This window comes from Seriola lalandi, unplaced genomic scaffold (assembly GCF_002814215.2).
Source record: "Seriola lalandi dorsalis isolate HSWRI2012SDOR001 ecotype SW California unplaced genomic scaffold, Sedor1 jcf7180002054660, whole genome shotgun sequence".
NCBI classification, from domain to species: domain Eukaryota; kingdom Metazoa; phylum Chordata; class Actinopteri; order Carangiformes; family Carangidae; genus Seriola; species Seriola lalandi.
The window spans coordinates 1,423,462-1,434,079 of record NW_019525213.1 but is presented as its reverse complement, the minus strand read 5'-3'; the positions used below and the strand labels follow the sequence as shown (position 1 = coordinate 1,434,079).

At 38.7% G+C, this 10,618-nt stretch overlaps 2 protein-coding genes across 3 annotated transcripts in view; one reads left to right on the top strand and one right to left on the bottom strand.

Moving 5' to 3' along the window:
* Window positions 1-3,919, top strand: part of cnih1 (cornichon family member 1) — a 7,147-nt gene extending 3,228 nt beyond the window's left edge. The window contains exons 3-5 of the mRNA XM_023421055.2: window positions 1,184-1,296; window positions 1,439-1,582; window positions 2,503-3,919. Coding sequence (XP_023276823.1) covers window positions 1,184-1,296; window positions 1,439-1,582; window positions 2,503-2,530 — 285 coding nt within the window. The 3' untranslated portion in view covers window positions 2,531-3,919. The remainder of the gene's footprint in view (window positions 1-1,183; window positions 1,297-1,438; window positions 1,583-2,502) is intronic.
* A 1,019-nt stretch (window positions 3,920-4,938) lies between these two features.
* cdkn3 (cyclin dependent kinase inhibitor 3) lies at window positions 4,939-8,568 on the bottom strand. Of its 2 annotated transcripts, none has more exons than XM_023420912.2 (8): window positions 8,514-8,568; window positions 7,572-7,668; window positions 7,367-7,422; window positions 7,222-7,266; window positions 6,894-7,116; window positions 6,338-6,369; window positions 6,065-6,168; window positions 4,939-5,229 (listed from the first exon to the last, which is right to left on the bottom strand). In XM_023420912.2, exons 2-8 carry the CDS (start codon window positions 7,649-7,651, stop codon window positions 5,140-5,142), a joined length of 630 nt encoding a protein of 209 aa, XP_023276680.1. In that variant the 5' UTR covers window positions 7,652-7,668; window positions 8,514-8,568; the 3' UTR covers window positions 4,939-5,139. The 2 variants fall into 2 exon arrangements, with proteins under 2 accessions (XP_023276680.1, XP_023276681.1); XM_023420913.1 differs by having other exon boundaries at window positions 8,485-8,559.
* Between the last annotated feature and the right edge of the window lie 2,050 nt (window positions 8,569-10,618).

Below are 10,618 nucleotides of genomic sequence, written 5' to 3'. Positions count from 1 at the left end.
CCCCCTCCCACACCTCCACCCTCTGCTCTTTTTGAATGCATGGCTTCCATGTGGTGCCTCCATCTGCCCCCCTGAACCCCGCACCAGTTCAAATTCTTGTCAACCTGAGGCAAGCTGCTGCATCAACACTGCTAGTGCTCACAGCATGGTCTCTCTCTCTCTCTCTCTCTCTCTCTCTCGAGTGTGTCTCCCAGTCCCGTTTGTCAGGAGGTGGGATGATCTCTAGGTTTGCCCTCACTGCAAAAGATGTTGATATTGAGATGCGCAAACATTCTCCAGAGCAAGTTGTTGATGAGTTTCCCTCTTTCACTTGTGGTCAAGACTTGATGCATGACATATAAGCAGGGTGGGAAATTAATTAACCTTTTCTATTCACTTGAAGACTCCTAAATTCAACAACCCACTCTCAAGATTTACCACTATTAGAAGTCGGTGTTAGAGGCTAAATGTGGCTGCATGGCTAAACACAGTCACACATTCTGCCTTGCTCATTGTGTTGCCACATCACACAGAGGATATCTGAGGACAGTGAATAAGCCTCACTGTGGAAGCTTATTAAACACCAAACGAGTGGCGTCTTTTCGTCCTCAGTTTTGGGGGCGAGCATAGGATTCAAAAATCACTGAAATTTTGCAGGTGGCATGTTTTAATTTTTCACCCTGTTTGTGTTACACATTCTGTCAGATCAGTGCGATAGCTTACTGTGACATTTTTATGTACATGTAATAATGTGTAGGAAGAAAACATCAAGCTGGGCCTGACAGTGTGAACCAAGAGGCTTAACTGCACAGAACATAGTGCATAGTTGAGCATAAGCGTCTCACTTTAGCTCATTTGTATTTCACTCCTTTGCTGAACCCTCTGTGGAGCTGGCTGCAATTTTTAGATGTCTGGCTCTTTAAATAGCTCAATTTTCTCTTTGTAAAATGTCCTCGTTGCCTTTGAGGCTTTGTGACTCGATGCTGTATTATCTTCTGACCAGTGTGCTTTAACTTATTACAGCTCACTACATTTATTACTGTGAGTCCACACTTGGAATTTAAGTATTTTGTGTGGACAGCCAAAGAGTTTTGTCTTTACATTACAGTCAATAACACAGCACACAGGCTCATGAGAATAAGGGAGTTGGACTGACTGTTCACTATATGAGGATTCTGACGTGTCTAATTTTTTCTCTCCGCAGCTGGTGCTCCCAGAGTATCTCATCCATTTCTTCTTCTGTGTGATGTTCTTCTGTGCGGCTGAGTGGCTCACCCTCTGTCTCAACCTACCACTGTTGGCTTATCATGTGTGGAGGTGGGTCTCTGACATCCATTATCTAATTACAGTGTTTGATCCATCAAAAGTCTATATTGCCCAACGCCCTGATATTTCTTGCTTTTCACTACAGACAGCACAGTCTGATTTAATCCACCACTTTCGCTCCACTGTGCTGCAGGTATATGAGCAGACCTGTGATGAGCTGTCCAGGACTCTACGACCCAACAACCATCATGAATGCTGACATCCTGGCATACTGTCAAAAAGAAGGCTGGTGCAAACTGGCTTTCTATCTCCTGTCGTTCTTCTACTATCTCTATGGGTACGCATTTATTTTTTTATATCTCGTTCATATCAGCACTAAGTGCTCATGATTCGGTTCTAATTTACACAGGACTGTATTATGTGGGGATGCCTCCAGTACAAAGCCATGTTTATAATTTGTAAAGTAATAGGTCAACTGTACATAACGTGATCTAATTTCATAAAGCTTGAAATCTCCTCACAATACTCATCCTGTGCAAATTAAAATCTCATTAAAGGAATAGTTTGACATTTTGGGAAACTGGATTGTTTACTTAATGTACAAGAGTTAGATGAGAAGACCAATACCACTTTTGCTTGTTAATATGAAGCCTCAGGCAGCATCTGATTAGCTTAGCTTAGCATAAAAACTGAAAACGGAGGGAAACATCTAGCCTGGCTCTGTCTGAAAGTTACAAAATCCACCTACCAGCACCTCTAATGAACACATTATATCCCGTTAGTCATATTACACTCAGGGTTTTGTATGAATTAAACAATTAGCGGTTCAGGAGTCGTCATGGAGTCCGCTGAAGGCGGTCAACTACTCCCGGATGAGACATAGTAAAGCACAGTCTTCTGTAAAATGGCAAATGAGACAACATTAATTAGTGCGCTTTAAAGGTGCTGGTAGGGCTAGCTGTTTCCCCTTGTGTCCATCCTTTATGCTAAGCTAAGCTAACTCTCCTGGCTGTAGCTTCATGTTTACTGTAAAGGTCTAAGTGGTATTAAGCTCCTCATCTAACTCTCAGAAAGAGAGCAAGTAAGTTTATATTCAAAAATGTTGAATTATTCCTCCAACTTTTAAGTCACAATGACTTAATTTTAACAAAACATATGAACAATATATAAAACCCTGTGATGGTGGTTATGTTATATTATTCCAAACAATGCAGAATATTTAATTATTTGTTCCACTCTCTCATCTGTTTGCGACAGGATGATCTATGTTCTGGTGAGCTCTTAAGCCGGACGATGAAGGAAAAGGACCTGCATGTACAGTAGTCGACCAGACACTATGATCTTAGTGCTGGAACACTGGACCTGCTGGAGACCACCGTTCAGCAACACAAGACGCCATTTCAAGCGGACGAACTCTCGAACCCCCACACACAGCGCAGAGTGTCATTTCGGAAACATTTAGCCCGTTTTAGGAGAATATCTTGGTCGCAGCGTTCTTTTCATGACACTATAGTTTAAATTTTATGGAAAATAAGGACAAACCTGAATGGACAAGTTTTTTCTTTTCCTTTTTTTATTTTTCATGGTGTGGTGATTTTTGATGCTTGGGATTTAAATAAAGTTTTTTTTTTTTTTTTTTCATCTTGGTTCCCAACTTCTGAGTGTTTACAAATTTTAGGCAGACATAATTTTCAGGTGTGCATATATCTGTGAGAATCTAAGCTGTGTGCTGAATTGCATTATCTTTTTCTGCGAATTAGATCCTGGGCTTCGACAGCTAATTTATACCTGCCAAGTGATCCATTACCATCACTAAAACAAATAGCAAAGTGCAAACCAGACTTATGTTCTTGCCCACAGACACATTAAGTCTTAACATTTTCATGAAAGTACAGTTACGTACGGTGAGGGCTGAAGTGCATGGGTTATTATCACTTAGTGAAACATGTTGCACAGGGACAATCAGTCTGGTTGTCACAACATCAGTTTTCAAACCGTCTGACGTATTGTTTCCGTACTTCAGACCTGTCTATCACGTTTAAACCATGTAATCCCTGTTGAAATAAATGGCAATATTTGTTTTAAGTGTGAATCCAGAGTAGAAAGCAACGTGTATGTGACATGTGTTTCTGTAGAATCGCCCCCGCAGCTATCGATAAATTAAGAAGGTAGACTCAACGGTACAATGTTTTCAGCATTAGGAAGCAAAGGAACTTTTTAGTTCTCTTTCTGCATTTGAGCTTTGAGCATGAGACTGCTGACGTGCCATACTGTTGAATGTACCTTTTCAAACTCAACTGTTTTTGTCATTGTGCATTCTGTTCATTTCCACAACCAAATATTCCACGTGGTTAGAAAACTCTTATTGAATGTTTTTAATTTTAACTTCTCATGTCTCCACGATATCAAGCACTCCTCGCAGTGTCGCTCGTTTCCAGAATCAAAATCTGGGAAGTGGTGTTTTTGTTTTCTGTAGTGTCAGCGCAATTAGACTTAATTTTTCAGAAATACTAGAGTATTTATTTCCATTTTCAAAATGTGTAAATTTATCAGGGAAAGGGAAGATCATTTGTCACATAAAATTAAATTTTTATGTATTAGATCCCATCTTGTCACATCTAGGAAATGACAACTTGAGTTTATTTGAATCTAAATAAAAATGATCCCACTCTTATTACGGACTGGAATGTTATTTTAGATCAATGTTTTTAAAAGGAGATTAGAATATAATATTTAAGGCCAATTTTTATCTCACATACTTCATGATTTTTGTGTGATGTGGGACACATTTAGGCAAAAGACTTTAGACTTTAAAATACTTTTTTGTAACTGGAAATCCATGAAAACATGTTTTTCTTGCCGTTGATCTAAATGGTTTTAAAAACACGTTACATATGAAACAAACTCTTAACAGCAGTGTCGAGATGAAACCAGCATTTCCTCTGACCTGTACATTAAAGTTTAAAGATTTCCTTAATTATGTTCAAGATCTCAAATCATTCAATCACAGCGTTGATTAAAACGAGAGCTCATTCTAAAAAAATCCTCATGAAAATCTTTTTAAACAAATGCACTTTAACAGAAATCTGGGTTGTTTTGTTTTTTCCAGATATTAAAGTCTCCTAACGCTCAGGTCCAGTGACAAACATTAGCCAGCATGCTGTTATCAAGTTTTGCTCAAGGGGGCTTTCCCCAGCCTGAAGATAAATGCAGCCAGGACAGAGCACTTCCATGTGACACTGTGATTGAGAAATAAAATGTTGCAAGGAGGAGCAGTGGTTTGCAGTGAAAACAGATTCTGAGAAGAACAAGGAGGAAATCACTTTTGAATATCGTTTCGTTTTGCTTTCGTGATGAGATTCTGTTTTCTGAGTTAGTTGATCTGAGCAAAACCATCACAAAATTAGTAATTGATGTTTTTTGTTTTTGCAAATGTAAGGAAATTATGTCCGATGCATGAGGCTGAATCATCCATTAAATCTCCCTTCACTCAATATCACGATATTAATAAGCGCATTTCAGTATCACTATTGTGATATTGATTCAAGTGAGGTTTAGAAAATATAGTTTAAGTCACTTTTTCAAAATAAAATATATAAAATAGAGTCCAGCTCCATTACTACAGCAGGTGAACAGACACCTCTGTTATTATAAACATGTAAAGACATTTATTCTGAACTCACTGAACACATCAACGGTTTCCTCATCACGTCTTTATTCCATTATAATGAGGATGACAAAAAGCAATATATTAGAGTATTCTGTTAAAGTGCAATCATTAGAGAATACAATTATATCACACACACACAATCAAAAGAAGAATCACTGACAGAAAAGCAAGTTTGAAGGGATCGATATTTTCACGAGTCACGATTTGAATGAGAGAAGCGGCGATCACCGAGACACTGAGCGCTCCGTGGAAACCTCTCTGCTCTCTTGGTACGCTGTGTACCTTTCTTGAAACTCGTGGAGGAAGTTGTATTGCTGTGGGAAAAATCAAATTAAGTCATTAGTTCACGTTTGTTCTCGAATTCACAGAAACAGACATTCAAGGATCTGAGTTGTGTTGTTGTGATGTTTGAGCCCAGTAACTATAAATACAGACACGATGACTGACGAACAACCATTTCTGTGTGGAATCAGGATCAGCTTAGATAATTCACCACAATCGCCATAAACATTGTCACTTAAAACTTGTAGGAGTTTAATTAAATGTTACACCACTCTGGTGCAAAAACTATGTAATGGCAATATTCCAGTATTTCTGTAGAGAAATTATTCATCCTTATTCATCAGCTGACATTTATAGCGATGCAGATATATCTGTATTGAGCTAATATAAGCCAATAATATCGAGCAACCAACTCACTGGTCTCTCGCTCTAATTCATATCAACCTTTTCACACCTCCCATATTTGCTTACTGTTTGGCTTTCGCTCATGAATGCTTTTCAGCAGCCAAATCTCTAATGTCAGAGCATCCTTAAACGCAGCACCATGGAAGAGCTTCCAAAACAAGAGCCCGCTGGCAGCTGCATTATCACATGACACTAATGAAACACTTCTGAAGGGTCACGCATCTCCAGCAGGTTTCGAGACTCTGCACATTTATTTTGATTCATTTCGATTAATGAAACGAACACACTTCTGCAGCCTGGAAGGAGGGAACTCAATCCACAAATTAATGTTATACTGTGGAAACTGCCCGACAGCAATTTTGAGGATGTGTGATTTTTTTAGATAATGGGCTAAAACATGTAAATAGACCATTATCTTCCCTTTAGAACTACACAGTCAGAGGAAGGAGAGTAACCTCTCACCTTCACAGTTTGTATTGCTCCTCCTCCTCTGTGCTCCCGGAGGATTTCGATGGCTTTGTTTGCTGTCATTGTTGAAGAGAGCTGAAGCAGCAGACAGGCGGCGACTGAACAGAAGAAAACATGAGACATGTGATCATGTGATCAGAGCGCTGGCGTAAAACTAGTAGAGAGGATTTTTAATGTCAAACTTTTGTTTTAGTGTTGCAAGAAAACCACATTGACCCAAAGAATAAAGGGTAACTTTCAAAGTAAGAGCATAAAGAATATCCTTACTTAATGCAGAGCGTCCGAGGCCTCCGAAACAGCTGAAGGGCAAGAAGAAAAGCGCAAATTGCCATCAATGCACGGCTAAAAGCTGAAAGCAAATTGTTCATTTGTGTAATGAGGGGTGTCCCGCACAAAACTGTGAAAACAGATGCCTTTGTGGTGAGATGTACCCTAGTTCTCTGGAGCTGTCTGGTACTTAATTCAAAGTTTGAAGACACAAAAAGGTTTAAAAATACTCAGCACTCTTTGTCATAGAAAGTATAGATGCATCTATTTTTAACCTTTACGCGACACTCCTCCCGCTTGCTTTCGATTTCATGTATCGTCTCTCTGTTCATGTAGACAAGCTTGAGTTAAGTTTGATTGTATTTGACATCCTCTCTCTGCACATTTTTTAAGTTAGTGGTGCATCTTCCCAAGGAGAAGCATCTTGAAATAAGGGATTGTCTGGGTAGAGAAATAGAAGTCACAAGTCGTTTTCTGTTCTATTTTTATGCCAAAGAGCAAAACATATTTTAAATTCAGTTCAAATCTCAGTTTGATGGATGATGATTTCACTCACTGGATCACTGTCCTCCTGTTGTTCTCGAGGCTGACCTGCAGCTCCTCGAGGATCCTGCAGCACTGTTCCAGCTCAGGAGCGTCTCCGTCTGGGAAGGGCATGTGGTGAACTGTGAAGCCCTGCTGCTGGTAGACCTCCAGCAGGGAGGGAACCCTGTACTTGTTCAGTTCCCCTCTGGTGCAGAAAACAAACACGTCTTGTACCCCCTGGTTCTGAAGCTCCTCTGTCAACAACAAAAACAGCCGAGATGTAAGAGAGCTAAAGTTATAAACAGCTGTCAACAGATTAAAAAGATCTACATGATCGACACGATCAAAACCCATCTTACCAACGTCTCTTTGCAGACTCCTGCGGATCTCTTTGTATTTGCAACCTGAAGTCAGATGAAGGACATTTTTTTTACACTGAGATGCACAAAAACTTTAATAATAAAGTAAGAACAGCAAGTGTAAAATGATTAATTGCAACTTTACCTGGTAGTGCACATATCCCAAGAAACTGCGAGCACTCCACTATGGACAGAGGTACCCTTAAAGCCAATCAAAATATAATATACATGTACACAGTGAGGGCTTGTTTCACCATTTAAAAACAATCGACTCATTTTTTTTATTACACAACCATGAAAGAAATTTCACAATTGGTCGTCAAGACAAAAGCGCAACTGCTGAAACTCACCAGGAGATGTGGAAGGGCGTCAGCTGCTCCTCTCCGACCTCCTCCTCTTCAGATGAGGAGTCAAACTCACTCGTCCTCATGGCTTCAGCCCGCAGCACTGTTGAGAAAGAGGCTTCAGTACCCTCATCCAGGTGTATGCCACACCACAATTTTATCCCAGATGTCTATAGAGTTCCTTTGACTTCATGGTTTGTTCTTTGTCTTGAAATGCAGTGGGCCTTGTGGGAGTTTGTATATTGTATTTGTTTGTATATACAGGTGTGTGCCTTTCTAAACTATCTCCAATCAATTCAGTTTAAGAGTCAATTTCTAGACACATCTTAAAGAAAATGAAAGCAAACAGGATACATGTGATCACAATTTGGACAGCCATAGCAAAGGATCAGAACACTTTGTAAATAAGAAATAAATTCAGTTTTTGATTTTTGATAAATTTGCAAAAATATCTTTTTTCACTTTGTCATTATGGTAGTGTTAAAAAATTACAGTTTTATCCATTTAAAATTAAATCAACAAATAAATTGTAAAAGGTCAGTCTACATAACGAGTACTTACTCCTGGTACTTTAAGCATATTGCGATGCTAACAGTGTGCACTACTCCCACCGCTGCGCGTGGGCTAACACATGCTACAACCGTGACAGGTGTGGTCCTTTAAATAAGCTCGGCCAAACACCAACCTGTACACTGAATTAGACACGCTACAGTCGGGCTAGCAGCTAGCTAGTTTCTCCACTATCCAACATGCTAACATTAGAAACAGTTGTAGCTAACGTTAGCTGTGTGGCTCATCTGTCTGAACGAAGCCAAACGGGGGAAGAATGTGATTTTAGCTTTATGAGAAAATAATACACAGCGTGTTAGTATTACAGAGATTCATATATATATATATATATATATATGGTTAAACATACAGTATATCCGTGTTGTTGTTATTTCTCACCAGTCACGCTCTGCTCCTCTGCATGTTTTGACAGCTCCGTCAGCCTCGATTTTGAAAACTCAAAGAACCCAACAGCCAATCAGATTCAAGTATTGGCCTGAACCACGCCCTTCCCAAAACAACGCAGGCGTGAGCGCGCTCGATTTAGCTCCGGAGTGATGCACGCGGGCGGAGTGAAAATGATTTTTTATATGGAGGTATATTTGTCTCAGTATTAGTGAGAACAGATTGACAATCTGTGAGTAAATGTGCAATCTGTAAATATAAAACACTTTCCATGAATACAAAAAATACATTTGTAAATTAAAAAAAAATGTCTTGCAAATATAAAATGGATCTGCAAATACACAAACAAATTTCACAAATAAAAACATGTCTGTGAATACATTCAATTAATTTACGAATAAATGAAAAGCATTTGTGAATATCTTCCTAACATTTACAACTTTCAAACATTTGTGAATCAATTTTCTATTTGTGAAGCGAAAAATAATTTGTAGATCTCAATTCTGCGCTTGTGGATTCACATTTTACACACACAGTTTTGAGACTATGGATGTACTACTTAACAACAAAATAAACATGACTTGAGGAAATATAATGAAATAAACTCACTCAGGTACAAAGGTGAAACGACAGAGGGAACCAGCTCACCTGAAGGTCAAACAGAGAACGAGCTCAGGACACAGAACAAAGAAAACTCAGGGCACCTGTGTGAGATGGCCAGTTAGCACACCTGTTCTCCTGCTGCTCTTCAGCAAAGTAAAGACAATTAAAAAGAAAATGCACTAATCCGATTTGCATTTTTATTTTCACATACTCATGTGGGCGTTCTGTGACTGATGTTTTTATTTGTGGAATTTGTTCATGTATTTGCAGATCTGTTTTATATTAGCAAGACATTTTTGTGAGTTTACAAATTAATTTTTTGTATTATTATTAACTTTATTATTATAATTTTATGTATTTACACACAAATTGTTAATCTGTTCATCCAAATAATATTGAGAGAAATTTACCTCCATATTATTATATATTATATATTTATCTGTTTTCTTACATCTTATTAATGTTTTCTAGGAAATCAAGCCACCACTGACAGTATTTCTCATCTCCATATTGAAAAACGACTTGTTAAAAATGGCAAGCAACATTTTAAAAAACAACAAAAAACATGTGCTGGTAAAATAACAGCAGAATAAAATATATTTATATATAATATATATAAATGCGCAACAATAACTGCACTGCTGTAACTAACCCTGTTATAAAGCAACAGTTTCATTAGGACATTAACATGGTTCATACTCGACCTGACTGCTCCAGTAAATCCCAGAGCTGCTCACTGAGCGTCATGCAGGACATCTGCTGTCTGCACAGAGCAGCGCACAGCACAACACCAGACTACCGCCTTTAAAACACCGCAAATGACTGAGGCCAAGTTTCACCACAGAGGAGTAGAAACAGGACATTGTTACTGGATTTTAAAATTCACAACATCTTTTAAAATGTCTGGAGAGGCAACACTGAAGAGCTGTGACTGAGGTGAGTTTGTTCTTGAGTCTTGTCTCTGTCTTTGATTAAGTCTTCTGGAGGATGCCTGGATATTTGGACACCACTGACATTATAGTTATGTTGGGAAATGTTAAAAAGATTCTTTATAGTAGCAAGCATGTAAATTGCAGACGTGAAACCTACAACAAAAATGTGATTTGTACATATTTTGTTTCCTAAAGTGGTTTAAAATGACAATATTATCTATATCACAGGGATTTTTACTTGGTTTTATTTTCATTTTAAATTATAAGGCTTATAATAAGCATATTGCATTTTCCAGTGTTTTTTGCTGACACGTGCCTGTCCTTCTGTCAGCACACTTATAAGGAGGGATCTTGGCTCCTGCAGCCATTTCCCCTGCAGGGCTGAGCTCTTTGGCTGGCTCGCCACTTCCTTAGCAGAGGGGCTGCTGGCAGGGGCAACATCTGAGCAGGTACCACAAACAAACAAGAATATAGACATTGAAAGTCATTAAAACAGGTTGCAAATGTTATTTTGACTCCTCAGGTGCATGCATACGCTTTGATGTGTTGGTAAATGCAAAAAAA